Source organism: Lipotes vexillifer, unplaced genomic scaffold, assembly GCF_000442215.2.
Source record: "Lipotes vexillifer unplaced genomic scaffold, Lipotes_vexillifer_v1.1 scaffold442, whole genome shotgun sequence".
Taxonomy (NCBI): Eukaryota; Metazoa; Chordata; class Mammalia; order Artiodactyla; family Lipotidae; genus Lipotes; species Lipotes vexillifer.
Window position 1 is genome coordinate 61,065 of NW_006790311.1, and position 17,273 is coordinate 78,337.

Here is a 17,273-nt window from a genome sequence, read left to right on the forward strand (position 1 = left end):
CCAATTTAGAACTCGAACTGCCCAGATCCCTTCTTCCCAACCCAGCTAAGTCCCACATTGCAAGAAGTCTCACAGTTTCATGTGTGGACACCCAGGACTTCTAAATTCCATCCAAACCCCAACAATGAGCCATTCCTAAGGCCCAAGGGTGCACACCAGCAGCATGATCTGCCGATGGGAGAATGTACCTGAGGAAAAGGCCTGCACAGGCCCTGGAAGCAGGCTGGGGCCATCTGGGCAGGGAATTACAGCATCCCTGTTGCTGGAAGAGTGGTCTAGGTGCATGGGCTCCGAATGAGCACATCCCCTCGGCCCCATGCACTCCTTGCCTTGTGGGAAGGCCACAGGCAAAGGGGACCAGTGTGAAAGCCAAGGTCAGGGCCTCTCTTGCCAAGTCTAAGGGCAGTACTAGAGAGAAGATTACCATATGCCCCAGTGTTTGCTTTTCCACCGACCAAGCCCACCAAATTAAAGTAAGAGCTGCCATTTACCCTACACTTCCCAGTTTACAGTGCATCTTCCCATACAATGCTCTTCATCAATCTTCACAGTTCTGTACAATCAATATAACACCATTTGACAGATGAGAATACAGAGCCCAAAGTGACTGCCTGCAGTCACTCAATAAAACACAAGTACTGCCAGGTCTCCAGTGGGAGACTTTTCCCTCCAGATTTCAAAAGTCATGTTCTTTCTACTACTCAACACTGCCACCCATTCCTCAGCTTTCTAGAGAACTGACAGGAGCTTAAAAAAAAAAGAGAGATTTAGTAAATATATGGAAATTGTAAATACACGGTTGAAACATTTTAGAAAAAGACCAGAGGCGGGGAAGGGAATGTAACACCAAACACAGATCAGTTTCTGGGAGAGAGCTTGGGTCCAAAGCAAAAATCATCACTGGGACAAAGACTATGTAGGAGCAGCAACCCTGTCTGAGTCCTGGGGGCTCCATTCCCACCCCAAACCACAAAATGAGGGCCTTCAACACATTTAAGCAGTCTCCACCCAAATTCCACACCAATTACATGGGGGACCTGCTCCACAGCCCTCCTCCTCTCCACCACCCCACCAAAAATACTTTATTAATGAGAGGGCAGCATAAAGCCACGGGACTGCATCTGCTCGGGGACAGTCCAGAGGGCAGCCTGGCACCAGCCCCAGCTGACACCCGACCCTCCTCCAGCGAGGACCCACTAGGCTATGCCTCCCTCTAATTACCAGGTGCCTGGCTCAGGGCCTGGCCAGTTATTTAGAGAACCAGTGCCCACGCCTCGCACAGATATCCATGAGGCCAGGGCTGCAGGCACCGTCTGCTGAAAGCCTGCTGCCTGAAGCTGCCACCTCCTGACTCCACTCTCCTGGGACCCCTCCTGCCACCCCCGTGCCCAGGCTCGGGGCATCATGTCGCTTGCACACACAGCTGCAGAGTACATGCTCTCGGATGCCCTGCTGCCCGACCGCAGGGGCCCCCGCCTCAAAGGACTGCGCCTGGAGCTGCCCCTGGACCGCATGGTCAAGTTCATAGCCGTGGGCTTCCCCTTGTTGCTGATGTCACTGGCATTTGCCCAGGAATTCTCCTCTGGTAAGTGGCTTCCAAGACCCAGTGGGCCCTGAAGTGAGTCAGCCCCCACTGTCTAGATCACATGACTCGGGCCGGGCATCACCCAAAAGGTGGACTATGCATCCGTTTGGGGCACCAGCAAAGCAGAGGTGTTAAAAAAACTTTGAAAGTCTTTTCTAAAATTTTCCAATAAAAAATATTTGTCTTAATTTCAGTATTCGCATGTTCTGTGTCATTGCAATGACTAAACTTTTATTTTGATTTTCATGTGGATGAAAGACATTAGGATCCTGTAATCTCTCCAGGATTTATGACCTCTAAAGGTCTTAATTAGCCAAGCTTCAGATAAAGCTCCTATCTTCTTGGAGTCTTTTTCCTACTCCCCACCTCCAGGATTATTGACCTGAGAACCTATTAAGTGCCTGACAGAGTCTGGCGCATCACAGGTGCTGAATAAATCCACTCTTTCCTCTCCAAGAGCCCCAGCCCCATGCACGAGCACTAACAAACACGTATACCCAGTGTTCTAGGTGCTAGATTAACACAGCGAATCTGCCACCTCTATTAAAGACAACGTGGACTTTCCCGAGAACTGGGATTGCTGGCTTTCTTTTCTGGCTGTGTGCTGAGCTCACCACCTTTCCCAGGGAGGTGTGTCAGCCTCCCACTGCCTCTTCGTTCACCCACAGTGCAGACCCAGAAACCTAGGGCCTGGGAAGAAGACAGTGCCTGCCAGATTCAGAAATGGCCAGAAAGCTCTTAGCTGATTGTCCTCTGGATCCCCATTCCTCCACCCCAACTCAGGGCTGCCTCAAAGCTGTGTTTCTGTTCCAGGGTCTCCCATCAGCTGCTTCTGTCCCAGTAACTTCAGCATCCGGCAGGCTGCCTACGTGGACAGTTCTTGTTGGGACTCACTGGTTCACCACGGACAGGATGAGTCTGGCCAGCACAAGACGAAATCCCTCTGGCCTCACAAGGTAAAGTGGCAGGGGCTCTGTCAAGCCTGCCTCACGGCTGGGTGGAGGGGGGCAGAACTGCATCGATAGGTTCTCTCCTGCCCGCCTCTGCTTTTGTATTTTGGTCATTGACTTTCACGTCTCAGGCATTCTTCAAATATCTGGTCATATTTGCTCACCCACTTTTATCTGATTGGAAGTTTTGTGCCTAGGGCTGAGGCTGTCAATTCAAAGTAATCCCTTTGGGCCATTTCATTGGGGAAAACCCCAGATATCAGTATCTGCAATCTGATATTCTGGGCTGGTCAGTTTTCCCAAGAAGAATCATTCAATCCCTAATTTGGGTGGAGGGGGCAGCATGCAGTTGGTATCAAGCTCGTCTGCCAACCCTCTGGGAACTCAGCCGTGGGTGTCAGCATTCACTACTCATTCAGCTCACTCCCGTTCTCAGTATGTTCCCCTGCCCTCAATGGACCCAAGCGCAGAATCCCGTCTGGTTTAACGTTTCCAAAGAATAAACCACAAGGGCGGTCGGCTGAGTGCACCATGTTTCAGAAAGGATCTGCGGGTCTGTTTTCTCAATATTCCTGTTTCCAGCCCCACCTGCACCCCCATTTTCAGACACACCCGGTATCTCCCATCCCTGAGTCTTCCTGGTTCTGTGGTGAAAACAGCCTGGCTGTACCCACCTCAACTTCTCATCCTCTCCGCAGGCTGGTACCTTCTATCACGCAGCTGCTTCCCAGGTTTCAACACTTTGTTACTCTTGTCTCCTCTTCTATTTTCTTTGTCCTTATAGGATTATGTCTTTTGGGTCCCTTTATTGTCATTCTAGTGGGGTTTCATGAGGGAGCAGAAGTAATATGTATGTGTCCGAGGCACAGTTTTAATCAGAAGTCACTCATAATGTTTTCTAGTTCTGACAATTTACAGGGCCTCAAAATGCCACAGTTCTAGGACCCAGACAAAACCAGAGACTTAACGGAAAGAGTTCATGAGGTGTCTGTCCCTGGAAGTGTTCAAGCAGGATCTAGATGGTAACAAGTTCAGAGTGCTGCAGAGGGGATTCATATGTCAGAAAAGAGTCAAACTGTCAATCACCAGATGGCCTGAGCGCTCTTTAAGCCCAGGTTCTCTGGCTCCACTTTAAGCCTCCTGAAACAGAAGCTCTAGGGTGAAAAGTTCATTTTCAAGAAACATCATGTCTTAGACAGGAGTGAAAAGGTTCTCATTTGCTCTCATGGTCTAATATACCTTTCCTAGCCTGTCTCTCTTTTTTAGTTCAGAAACACAAACACACACACGCGCACACACACGCACACACACGCGCACACACGCGCGCACACACGCACACACACGCGCACACACGTCAAATAGCCTCCCTCTCTCTCTCTTTCTTCAAACTCTCCTCTAAAATAAAAAGCATCTATGGTTCAGGAGAAGCTACAGTCCAGTATTTCTTAAGGGAATAAGCTCCAAAATCGGACTGCCTGGTTCCAAATCCTGCGCACTCACCTGCTAGACATGTAACCCTGTATCAGGCACGTAACATTTTCATGCTTCAGTTTCTTGGTCTATAAAATAGAGATACTGATAGTACCTGACAAAGAATGAATAATGCATGTTCAGTACCCAGCAAAAATGTCGCTTAACTGAGCCTCTACGAGTAGGGTTTTTACTGTGGGCAAAACAGCGGGTCCAACCTGTTAGGAGTGGTGAGTATGATAAGAAACATAAGGAAAAGCCCTTTATCTAAGGTAGCAAGTAGTATAGTGAAGGACACCAGCTTTATGCATACCCAATGTCAGTTTATACAAATACAGACCAGAAACAGCCCCCAAGGATTCCAAGACAGTGCCTGATGGCATAGTTTGGTCTTACCAAGAATCCAAAGATGAGAAAAGGCCATTGCCCATGAGAGAAGGAAGGGCAGGCTACGTGGAGGAAATGGGATCTGACCTCCTCTCTGGAGGGTCGCAGTAAAAATCAGCCATGCCGGGGCCCCTGGCAGGACTTGGAAAGCTAATGGACTCTGGATGTCTGGAGCAGTCAGAGAAAGAAAAGTGGAAGATTGAGAATGAAGATGCTCTCCCCTAGGATGTCATGACCACCATTGGCCATGATCTCTAGTTAGCTATGCAGGCTAACATGCATGGAGAATGGGGACAGGAAGCTAGCACTCCCTCTTGCTCTCTTTCTTTTCCTTCCTTCCTTCCTTCCGTCCTTCCTTCCTTCCTTCCTTCCTGTCTCTGTCTGTCTGTCTCTCTCTCTGCCCTCCCCTTCTGAGGCAGGAACCGGGGAAGGAGAGCCCCTCACTCAGCACTCTGTCTGCAAGGTTGCAAGGTCTGGGCGCCCTGGGCCTCCCTCCTCAGCTCGCTCTCACCCTGCAGGCCCTCCCTTACTCCCTGCTGGCCCTGGCCGTGGCCATGTACCTGCCGGTTCTGCTGTGGCAGTATGCAGCCGTGCCGGCCCTCAGCTCAGATCTGCTGTTCATCATCAGCGAGCTGGACAAATCCTACAATCGCGCCATCCGCCTGGTGCAGCACATGCTGAAGATCCGGCAGGAGGGCTCAGACCCACACGCGTTCTGGGATGAGCTGGAGAAGTGAGTTGTCTCCTCCACTGCTTTCTGAAAGATGCGGTCAAGCCCTAAAATGGGATCTTGCAGAGTAATCTTTAAACTATCCTCTGCGCCATGCTTCTCGAGAATTCAACGTTCTTAACACGTCACCGCATTGACTTTCTATCATCTCGGTACAGGGAGAGAGAAAGGACTCTGCCTCCAGTTTATAGGTGACTCCACTGAGTCACAAAGGGGTTAGCCTCTGAAAGACCACTTTTTCAGAACCCTGAATAGCTCCTCCCAGGCCTACAGAAAAAACATCCCAATTCTCCCAGATACTTTTCCTAGGCCCTCCACACACTGTCATCAACCTCAGACTTCTGTCGAACAACTAAATGACAGAAACCTTCCACTCCACCTAGGCAGTCTCCTGCTTTCCTCCTGAACAAGCCATTCATTCATTTAAGCATTCATCTGTCATTTAGGAGCGCCAGACACAGCTCTGGGTGCTGTGCATACGGGTGTGTGTGTGTGCTGGGGGCGGGAGCTTATATTGTATTGAGGGAAAACGAACGGTGAATTAGCATAACACATAAGAAAGTTATATGGTAGAGGATAAGTGATATAAAGAAAACTAAGACAGGGGAAGGGGCTCAGGAAAGCTGGGAGGTGGAGGGAGGTGCAGTTTTAAATAGGGTGTGGCCAGGGCAGGCCCCCTCAGAGCACAGCTGAGCTAAGGTTAGAAACCATATTCTGCCTCAGGTTCGTGTACATCTCTATCCTCTGAAAAAAGCTCCTCTCCTGTCTATCTTTCTGAACCCTATCTACCTTTGGAAGGCCAATCTAAGACAATATTCTCCATAGAGGTTTCTGAACACTCCAGCTCACACTGTATGTCTCTCTCCTAACTTTTACAACTACCATGGTTTGTATCCATCGTTTTAGCAACAGAACGAGCATTATTTTTATTTCCTACTTGCATGTTTCATCTGCCCCTTCCCTACAAGCCAGACTGCAAGCTTCGTCAGGGCAGAGACTGGATTACATCTACCTGAACACCACAGCTCTCAACAAACACTTGTTAGCAGATTTATTTCTATAAAATGAATGAACTGGCCTACAAAAAAATCATACACAAAGGAAACAGACCAAGAACCAGAACGTGGTTATTTAGAATCCCAGTCCAGTGCTAAGTTAGTAAGTCTTAACGCTTCTTAAGGATCCTACTTCAGCTTAGAGATTTAGTCTGCCTTGCCAGGCAGAAATCCAGAGTGATCATTCATTATTCACTGATCATTCACTGGGTTTACTGCATTGCACTCACGTCTTGGAGAATTAAAATACACTCACACACCTCTCTTTGGGGAAAGGAACGATTATGCTCAAAGAAGGCAGATATTCCTGGGAGCCAGTAATGCCGTGTTGCATACACAGATGCTGTTACTTCCCCACGTGGCTCTCCCAGGATACAGTTCTAAATGGTCCCTCCTAACCTTGCCTCCTTTCTTCCCCTGCCCAGGGCTCGGAAAGAACGATACTTTGAATTCCCCTTGCTAGAGCGGTACCTGGCCTGTAAGCAGCGCTCACACTCACTAGTGGCCGCCTACCTCCTGAGGAACTCCCTCTTACTGTTCTTCACCTCAGCCACCTACCTATACCTTGGCCACTTCCACCTGGATGTCTTCTTCCAAGAGGAATTCAGCTGTTCCATCAAGACAGGGCTGCTACATGAGGAGACCCACATCCCCGATCTGATCACGTGCAGGCTGACCTCTTTGTCTGTCTTCCAGATTGTTAGTCTCTCCACTGTAGCAATATACACGCTGTTGGTTCCAGTGGTAATATACAACCTCATGCGGCTGTGTCGGTGGGACAAACGGCTCCTATCCATCTATGAGATGCTCCCGGCTTTTGACCTCCTCAGCAGAAAGATGCTGGGATGTCCCATCAATGATCTCAATGTGATCCTTCTTTTCCTCCGAGCCAACATCTCTGAGCTCATCTCTTTTAGCTGGTTGAGTGTCCTATGTGCGCTGAAGGACACAACCACCCAGAAGCACAACATTGACACAGTGGTTGATTTCATGACTTTATTGGCTGGCTTAGAACCCTCAAAACCTAAACATCTCACCCACGGGATGTGTGATGAAAATCCATAGTTAAGAAGCCATGAAGCAAGAAGTTTTATGGAAAGTAAAAATCTCTCCCCTTCTTCACAAGTCTCACGCACTAATATACAAAAACACCCACGTTAGGATTACTAAACTTGCATTTAGCTGAATCGAACATCCTGTACTATGCTATCCCAAAGGTGAGAAGATACAATCAATACATGGAAACAAATCTGAAAGTTGGAGCTGATGAGTCCAAAAGCTAAAAAAAATTAGATCTAGAGCTTAATATGAAGACAGAAGAAAAACTAAGACTAAAATTAAAATCTAGGGACTTCCCTGGTGGTCCAGTGGTTAAGACTCTGCGCTCCCAATGCAGGCGGCATGGGTTCGATCCCTGGTCGGGGAACTAAGATCCCTCATGCTGCACAGCATGACCAAAAAATAAAAAATTTAAAAATAAAAGTTACCATTATTTTAAAAAATTCAAAAAAAATTAAAGTCTAGACATTGTACAAAGGGAGAGGTTTCTACAGGCTATTAAACGGAGGCAGTTTCTTCTCACTGTATTTACGCCTTTGTAGGATACACACTCAGTTTAGAGCAAGTGGGGTAATCTGGTAAGAGAATAAAGATATGAAATCCCTGGGAACCCTGTGGTGTGGCCTCAAACCCTAGGAATTCACCCAGCTTGTCTTGTGGAAGTCACCAACCTTGCCCAGGTATCCTGTGGCCTGCAAGAAGGGCCAAGAGATGCTGATGGCAGGAATTTGCCGTCTGCTCTTGGGGCTTAAGGACAGCATAGAACAAGGCCAGGGCCATGCATCAGCTGTGGGTGGAGACTTGAGGTGTACAGATACGCTTTTTCATTGTGTAAACCAGGGACTCACTTCACCAAGGGCTGGAATTATGGGCTGCAGACTCCGTAATTCTTGATGGGCCCAGATATGCTTCTAATACCCCAGGGGATGCTCTACCTCCACTTACAGCCAATCACTGATAGCAACCATTTAGAACTAACCAGGATAAACAGTGAAGTGCTGTTGGGCCCCAACTCTCTCTTACCCATCTTAGCTTCTAACTCCCATTGCTATGTTTGGAACCTTGATCTGACTCCAAAGGCCATGCTCGGACCACAATACCATGCTGTCTCTCATTTGCTATTTGTAGAGCTGCACATTATGTATTTCTTCAGAGAATTTTTGCATATGTCATTTCGACCCCTCTTCATATAGATAAGTAGAAAAGTTAGACAAATTCAGATAAGTTTACCTGAAACAAGCAAAGGGGTCGATATGCCGACATTCATCAATGGCTTTCTGTTGTCGCTCGGTAAAAGCCTCACTCTTCAGTTGGTACACAAGACCTTCACAATCCAAATCCTGCCTGCTCCTTCAGTCTCTCCTCTTGCCTCTGTCCACATACATCTTCCACTCTGATCAACAACTTGCAGTTCCCACGCTTCTCACGATGCTGAGCCTGTGAATATGCTGTCCCCACTGCCCAGGATGCCCTCCTCTGTTCTGCACTGGGCCGACTGCTAGCTCTCCTTCAAAATCTGCCCAGGCATCTTTCCTTCAAGAAGCCTTCCCAATCTCCTCCTTCCTTCCCTAACTAGGTGCTGCCATATCATCCAATACCTACCTCTGAGATAAAACTTATTACACTTAATAATATTAATAATATTAATATAGCCCATGTATTTGTCTTTTCCTCTTAAATAAGTTTCCTAAAGTCTGTGTCATCATAGGCACTAATAAATAAATATTCTTCTGCATACATAGTGAATAGCTGCTCAGGAACATACATTACATTGTCTGGAGAACACAGAACCAGCCACTAAAATACCCTGTATTGAAAAAGCTTTGTGCACAAACATGCACTTCACAGCAATTGATGACCAAAAAGTCAAACATGGAAGTAAATAATTATGTAAAATTATTATGCCATAACTGGAATATTAAGCAGCCATCTAAAATAACATTTATAAAGAACTTATAATATCACTACAAAATGACTATGATAATGGTAAGTGAACAAAAGAGGAAACATTATGTTCGGTGTGATCTAACCTATATAAAATGCGTTAAAATATTAAACATACAAACAACTACATATAAAATAAGCAACAAGGATATATTGTCTAGCACAGGGAATCACAGCCATTATCTTGTAATAACTTTCAATGGAGTATAATCTGCAAAAATACTGAATCACTATGCTGTACACCTGAAACTAATATTGTAAATCAACCACACTTGAATAAAAAATTAAACGTACATGTTAAAAGTGATTCAGTTCGTATGGCAGCATTATGAATTTTAAAAAATCTTCTTTGCGCTGTAGTTTCTAAATTTCTAAATTTTGCATGAAATGTTTTAGAAATTGTAAGGAAATGTTTCTAATGAAATAAAGCCTGCAAGGACAAAATACAGCTGAACAGCAAATAAATCAGGCAGTTAGCAAATAAGGGTTAAAAAAAGAAGAAGAAAGAAAGAAAATCTGTCAATCAGAACTACCTATATTCAGGTTCCAAGGTAAAGTGCCAGTCTATAGTATGAAAGGCATGATTATGGATATTTTGTAAACTGAAAGTATTCCTGGCAGTTTCCAAAAATGAATCTATATGGTTGCCTTGAGTATGTTTGTAAAAGCATACTGGAACCGTGAGTTCCAAAAGGACAGATTTCAATACGAATGGACAAAAAGGACTCTTGTAATCTTTCTCTCTGTGTTAAAACCATTTTGTCAAGACTCTTGTCACTGTTCTTACAATTCCAGAAATGAAGTACCTGGGTTATCGATTCTAAACCTTTTTTGAACTGATTGTAAGTTACTTATTTTAGCGTTATTTTTTCTCCAGTAACTTACTGAACTTAGTGTTTTAACTCTGTACATATTTTCCTTAATTTCCGTATACAATTCTAGAAGTCTAAATTTTGAGTATATACAACGGTAATTATATATCAATAGAGTACCTTTCAGTTTATAACTATCCACCTCATTATTCTAAAGACTATATTCAGTTTTGAGAGGAAAAACCTGTGACCCAGAGGCTCACTCAACTAGTTAGTGGCATTGCTGGGAGAAAAATGAATATTACAAGCCTTCTGCCTTCCAGCCCAGCTCATTTACCAATACTGCATTCTAAAGAACTGTCTATTTGATGATTAGACAGAACTTGGTTATAAAGTTAGAGCTATATACATATAAGTTTAGGTACAGAAACATATTTTTGGTTTCATCAGGCAAATATTTACTCAGTGCCTACTTAGTGCAAGCATCTTATTAAAAGTGCCGGTTAAATCTTCCATCTTCCCTACTAAATCCTAATCTGAGAGCAGAGGACTTTTTTCTATTCACCACTGTAATCCCAGCTCCCAGTAAAAGGACAGCGTAACAGGCCCTCAAGAAACATCCATGCGAGCTGTATAAAGAAAGGAAGCAGGGAAAGCAGCAGTCCCAGCAATGCGTTGGAGTGCATCCTACAGTCCAGAAGGCCAGTCGGTATCAAGTGTGGAAAAGTGGTGCTGAAACGCAGTGGGTGGGGTTCGGAAGCGTGTATGAGATTGGCTTCGGGAAGATTTTTGTGCGACGTTAGCTCAACAATAACACGCCTCACCTAAACACACACACACACACACACACACACACACACACACACACACACACACACACACACGCGAGTCTCAGAGTCGTTTCCAGCCGCCCTCCTCCTCACCAGGTTCTCCCCTTCCCCTCCCCTTCCTTTTCCCCTCCCCTTTCCCTCCCCTTCCCGCCCATTCCCTTTCCCTCCCCTTCCCTCCCCTTTCCCCTTCTCCTCCCCTCTTCCGGAGCCGAGGATCGGCCGAACCGAGAGGACCCAGCTCCCAGCCCCGGAAGTTACGCACGGCCGACGCCGTGATGTAAGTTCCGGTCACGGCTAACTTCCGAGGCAGACGCGGAAGTGCAGGGAGGCACCGGGAGCCGGGTTTGGTTGCAGGGTTTGTGGCCGAGACCTGCGCCTCGTGAATGTTCTAGAGAGGTCGATTCCTAGCGGCCGGCTTCCACCAGCCCAGACCAGACGTAGCCGGCGCTAGGGGCCACTCCTCGGTCGAGGAGCTGATGCCGGCCGCTCCCTGGAGCCCCCGTAGCGGGGCCGGACCATGAGCCTGCTGGGCGGCCTGGCCTCCTCGCCGCGGACCCCGCTGCAGTCCAGCAAGGCCAGGATGAAAAAACTCCCGAAGAAGAGCCAGAACGAGAAGTACCGGCTCAAGTACCTGCGGCTGCGCAAAGCGGCCAAAGCCACGGTGTTTGTGAGTGTGACCGGCGCTCAGCCCTTCTCAGCCTCGAGCCTCTCCTAACTCGCGAAATCTTTCCCGAACTGTTCCCCTTCCCAGAGTGACAGTATTAATATAGTGTTAGGTTTTACATTGTACATTACTTCTTGTTAGCCTCATGCCTTGGACAAATTACGTAATTCCTGTAATCCTGGTTCCTCATCTGCAAATGAGAGCTAATAACTGCCTTGCAGACTTAATGAAGATTAAATGAGGAAAGTAAAGCGCTCGGTACCTAGAAGCTGTGCTAATAAGTTTTAGTCATTATTGTTATTACCGCAGAACTCTTGGAAATGCCTTTGAGCCTCCAGAGAAACCTGAGAATGAGGCGCTATTTTTAAAGTAGCAACACTTAAGCCCCGAGAGATGATTTACTCGAGGGCACTATGTCAGAGCCCTGGCTCCAACTCAAACACCTGATTCTAGTTTCGTTAGTACTTCCATTACGCAGCCTGTTTCCCAAGCACTCCGCTTACCCATAACTGACCCCTTCCACGAACAGGCACATGAAGCTTTCAATAATCCCCCCTTCTAACCTCTTTTGAGTCTTCCCCATCTTTTATTGTAGAGGCACTGGGTTTACTGAATGAATGAAATGGTTTTCCAGCCACAACTAAGTGTTACAATATTACTGGCTTGTTCAAGCTCACCTCAATGCTTGGAAATAGCAGGTGTCTCAAATATCTCCCCACATCTGAATCACCACTACCTTACCTTCTCTACCAAAAGCTAGAACATCCCTCAGCTTTTTTGGCAGCATAAGGAAAGGTTTGGAAATCAGAGCATTCATTCCGAAAGCATTTATTTGGCACTTGCCATGTACACTGGAGAGAAATAAAAGCAGAATTAAAAGGATTTAGTATCTAATTATGTTACCTTTTATTCCCTAAATGTCAAAGGTACCTAAAGCTTGGCACCTATGTTGTTAGGATACTGGTCCCACCAAGTCTATGCAGAAGGTTTTGTGAAGAAAAAGGATATTGTTTTGATCATTCAAAGTTTGAGGTCCCAACTATGGAACATCCAGATTGGAGCAGTCCCCTCAGGACTCATGCTTGGGAACTAGATGGAATCGTCAGTAAAGAAAGCTGATGCTTGAATACACATATATAGGTTATGAAATTTAAGAATTTTATGGACTAGACTTGATTTTGTTCCATCTATATTTTCTCTTTAAGGTTCATACTGCATGGGATGCTTTGGGTTAGGTTCGCTTTGTAAGCTCCCCAAGAGTCAAGGCACTTGAGAATGGACCTTCCCCATATTTACAAGGGTTGAGTTTAAGTATCTATGCTTTGAGCAGTATGCCCTTTTCTTTGCTAAAGTCTACCCTAATTAAGGTGACCATATGTCTTGGTTTGCCTAGGACAGCCCTACTACTTTGCCATATTGTTCTGGCAAAATCATTAATAGCTCCCCCTTTTCACGCAAAGGTGCACCAGTTTCTATAAATTATCTAATTTCTCTGCCCGCATTAGAACTTGACCCTACCTTTACTTATAGGTTTGTTTACAGTTTCTCTGCAAGGTAGACTAGCACTTCCTTCTCACCCAGCAACACAGACTTCTTTGGTTTGGAATATAGCTCCTCTTCTCAGCATAATACTTTGATCTTTTATTCATTTTTGTGTGACTATATTCAAAATTTTCTTCAAGGAAAATGCTGCTATTTGTGATGAAATTGCTCGTCTTGAGGAAAAATTTCTTAAAGCTAAAGAAGAAAGACGGTGAGCTGGTTCATTTTGTGTTCAGAATTACATTTTTTGGTGATTGATATGGTGTTTCTGCTCCTAAGAATTTTCCTCCATCGGGATTTTTGTGCTTTGCACAGCCGACTGGCCACTAATCTGGTACAGAGAAAGTCACAACCTATGGTATTGGTTCCTGTTTACCCAGGTCGTGTTGGACCATGATGATGAAACAGCTCTATTCATCTCTCTGACAAAACCCTCTTGCCACATCTTATAAGTAATTTTATTATAACTCTGTAGTTATAAAAGCCAAGGAATAAAAGAAACTGCATTTCATTCTACATATATTTATTCCATATGTAGTACTCCGTGAGTATATGTACCTGTGCAGATCATGGTATGTGCCCTTCAGAAGCCTAACACCTTCCAACATCCAGTTAGAAGAGCTCTCCAGATGCAAAAGAGATACGCTATAATCCTTTATCCTTAGCTTCTTGAAGTATTATTCTCTGGAGCTTCGTTTTTCCCGGGGTCCAATAAGAACCTTATTTTTGTGAATGCAATAATTTTTGTATATAGTTCTGGCTTTTCCCAATACTTGAATAAAATATGGAATTGTGATAAAACAGAAGCTCATACTTCTGCTCCCTTTCCTTCCCGACCTCAGGTACTTGCTAAAGAAGCTCCTTCAGCTCCAGGCTCTAACTGAAGGGGAAGCACAGGTTGCAGCTCCTTCCCACAGCTCCAGTTTGCCCCTGACTTATGGTGTGGCCAGCTCTGTGGGAACTATCCAGGGAGCTGGGCCGCTTTCTGGGCCTAGCACTGGAGCTGAGGAACCATTTGGAAAGAAATCCAAGAAGGAGAAAAAAGAAAAAGGCAAAGAGAACAACAAACTGGAAGGTACCTTGGGGAGAGGATATCAGTTGCCCCAGTGGCTCAACGACTAATGACGAAGACCTGGTACTAACTGGTAGACACTCAGCCACAGAGATGACTTAAACTCTCACCTGGTCCTTAAGCAGCCCTGGTAGCCCTTCTGACTGCACGTACTCTTGAGGACCTGGGAGACCTGAATCCTAGTCATATTAAGTATCTTTGTTCATCCTTCTCAGTGCTGTGGTTCAAGACAATTCACTTTCCCAGTCTCCTCTGATCATTGGGGGAAAATAGACCATTTTCAGAGTTCCAGGCTTCACTGTCTAAAGTGTCTTAAAGCCACTCCAGGTGAAGGAATTGCAGTTAGACCTGGCGAAACGTGATGGGAGCAGGCCAAGGCCTTCCCCTTCTCCTACACACCCGACTCTGGGTGCCTTCAGTTCAGTCTTTCCTAGAGGCAGGGAAATGGGCTTGGTGGCCTTTAGAGCACACAGATGACTTGGGAAATTGCTGACCTTATAAATGAAGTCAGAGGCCTTAAAAAGTATAAGGCTTTTAGGTACTAAGCCCTGATACCAAAATTGGTTACTGCCAGGTGGGTGGGTTAGAAGGATACTCAGGGCTTTGGGGAAAAGTCCCATGTGCCCATTCAGGGAGTGTGTAGAACCAGGATTGGCTTATTGCTCTTAGCATGGTGCAGTTTTCCCTTCCCCTCAACACTGGGAAGGGCCTAAAGTGGGTGACCCTAGATTTGCGTTTCAGTTCTGAAGAAAACATCCAAGAAAAAGAAAATGGAGACAGGTGCTCGCAAGCTGGTTCAGCCCATTGCCCTGGATCCCTCAGGACGGCCTGTGTTCCCCATCGGACTGGGGGGTCTAACAGTATATAGCCTGGGGGAGGTGAGTGAGACCAGCGATAAAGAGAGAGGAGAATCAGAAGTATGGGAGTGGGGTTGAGCCTTCCCTCCCTGTTCCCGTTAGCAGCAGCCCCTTGCTGATCCAGACCAACCCCAGAAAATCTCCAGTCCCTAGGAAACCAGGTCAGTTTTGTCTGCTACACATCCTGCACTCTTTCTCTCTCTGATTTGAGTCACTCTTTGCAGCCCCAGGTGGTTCTAAAGGCTCTACCACAGTACCCTGGACTTCTGCATTTTCTGGTGACCTCAGTGGCAGGTTGGGGGAATCTTTTTTTATAGATCATCACCGACCGACCTGGCTTCCATGACGAGGGTGCCATCTACCCTGTGGGCTACTGCAGTACTCGGGTATACGCCAGCATGAAGAGCCCAGACCAGGAGTGTCTGTACACCTGTCAGATCAAGGACGGTGGCACACAGCCTCAGGTACCCACTCTAAGAATAACTGCTGGTTTTCTTCTTTTTTTTTTTTGAGAACCTTCTCTGTGACACGCACTTAATATATATTACCTATTCAGACACTTTACAAGGTAGATAGTGTGTAAGATGCAGAAAGTGATTGGCCCTGAGTCACACCTCTGCTAATAAGTGATTTGAGCTGGGATGTGAATCTGCATTTGTGTGATTGTCCTACTGACACCCATTCCCTTGAACCGTGCTGGTGCTAATGTCAATATGGTGACCACATGAGGCCTGATCAAGCTGCTTGTTTGTAAAGTGCAGGCCTACATTCAGGGGAGATTAGTTTGACACTCTGCCAACTCAGGTGGGACCAAGATGGAGGTAGCAGAGAAACTGCATATTAGTTTCTGACTGCATGTACTCTTGAGGACCTGGGAGACCTGAATCCTAGTCATATTAAGTATCTTTGTTCATCCTTCTCAGTGCTGTGGTTCAAGACAATTCACTTTCCCAGTCTCCTCTGATCATTGGGGGAAAATAGACCATTTTCAGAGTTCCAGGCTTCACTGTCCGATGATATTACAGATCGCTAGAAAATGGGGTGGAAGGAGATAGAAGCAAGGGAAGGAACCTTTGAGCAGAAGCTGAGAGCCTGCCCGACACATGTGGACAGTATTGCATCACTCCTATCCTGGTTAGAATGCTGTCGGATGCAGCTGAGAGTTCGGATGACCTTGGCCATGCAGCATTTCTCTTTAGAAAGTGCTCTAACAGACAGTCTCGATATTGTAGCAATAATTATAACAAATCTATACGTTCAAGGAAGATCTAATCAAAATCGTAATAGAATGTAAATGGTAATTGACAAGCTGGTCCTTAATTTCCTCTGAAAGACAAATTGCTAAAATATTTAAAAAAAAAAAAAAGTCTTTGGGTTTTTTTTTGTTTCCTTTATTAAGCCACTAACCCATCCAGACATTATTTTCAGGTACATTGTGAGCTTTAATTTTTTTCCCCTAACATCAAGTGACACATTTAGTATATACTAAATACATATAATACTTGAGTATGTTTCCAGACGATTCTGTTTCATCTATTTGTCTATAAATGCCAGTATGATTTTTAATTGCTTTAGCTTTATAAAATGTTTTATACTATAAACATGTTAAAAAAATATTGAACAATATATTTATAATCCTAGGGTGAGGTGAAAAGGTTTTCCTTAGCAAGATGTGAAAAGTAGAAGCCATAATGGAAAGTAGTAACAGATTTGACTATTAAAAATTTAAACACTTCTGAATGACCAAAACCACCATAATCAAAGTTAAAAGCGACAAACAAGAAGAAAATACGTAACAGTGGATTAATATCCAGATAAAGTGCTCTTGTGGTCTAAGATAAAAAAGCAGTCAGATAAAACAGGCATTTCACAGAAACAGTGCAGATGGTCGATGAGAGCAGACCTTACTAGTAGTTAGGGAGATGCAAATAAAACAGAAAGATCTTGTTTTTTCTCATAGGCAATTATAAGATAAATAATAGCAGATGTTGGCCAGCATTTAGGAAAATAAGTACAAATGGCATTAGTAGGAGGGAAAATTTGTTAAGTTCCTTTTTTTGGAAGGCAACTGGGCAATATCAACAATGTTAATGTGTGACTCCTTTGATCCAGAATACTTTAGATATTCTAGTATGTCTTAGAGAAATGTGCAAATGTGAACAAAAGAATTACGTACAACAATGTAATTGTGGCATTGTTTGCAATAGCAAGAAGTTAAAAGTAGCCTGAATACCCACCAATAGGAAAATGGTTAAAAATTAAGATATATCCACCTTGTGTAATATTATACAGCAGTTAAAAGAATGAAGTAGGGAA

The 17,273-nt window shown here is 45.1% G+C and overlaps 2 protein-coding genes across 2 annotated transcripts in view; both read left to right on the top strand.

The window, feature by feature from the left end:
- Positions 1–1,404: 1,404 nt before the first annotated feature.
- On the top strand, positions 1,405–7,500 carry PANX3 (pannexin 3). Its single transcript, XM_007463581.1, has 4 exons — positions 1,405–1,585; positions 2,399–2,541; positions 4,911–5,125; positions 6,603–7,500. Exons 1-4 carry the CDS (start codon positions 1,405–1,407, stop codon positions 7,240–7,242), a joined length of 1,179 nt encoding a protein of 392 aa, XP_007463643.1. The 3' UTR covers positions 7,243–7,500.
- A 3,625-nt stretch (positions 7,501–11,125) lies between these two features.
- The window catches only part of TBRG1 (transforming growth factor beta regulator 1), a 10,439-nt gene continuing 4,291 nt past the window's right edge, over positions 11,126–17,273 (top strand). The window contains exons 1-5 of the mRNA XM_007463582.1: positions 11,126–11,489; positions 13,169–13,239; positions 13,871–14,103; positions 14,842–14,978; positions 15,275–15,421. Coding sequence (XP_007463644.1) covers positions 11,340–11,489; positions 13,169–13,239; positions 13,871–14,103; positions 14,842–14,978; positions 15,275–15,421 — 738 coding nt within the window. The 5' untranslated portion in view covers positions 11,126–11,339. The remainder of the gene's footprint in view (positions 11,490–13,168; positions 13,240–13,870; positions 14,104–14,841; positions 14,979–15,274; positions 15,422–17,273) is intronic.

What these genes read in the sequence shown, in the direction of transcription:
- PANX3 (XM_007463581.1), top strand. Translation starts at nt 1,405, where the DNA reads ATGTCGCTTGCACACACAGCTGCAGAGTACATGCTCTCGGATGCCCTG. An exon ending in TGCCCAGGAATTCTCCTCTG is followed by an intron (nt 1,586 to 2,398) that starts GTAAGTGGCTTC and finishes TTTCTGTTCCAG; the next exon opens with GGTCTCCCATCAGCTGCTTC. An exon ending in AATCCCTCTGGCCTCACAAG is followed by an intron (nt 2,542 to 4,910) that starts GTAAAGTGGCAG and finishes CTCACCCTGCAG; the next exon opens with GCCCTCCCTTACTCCCTGCT.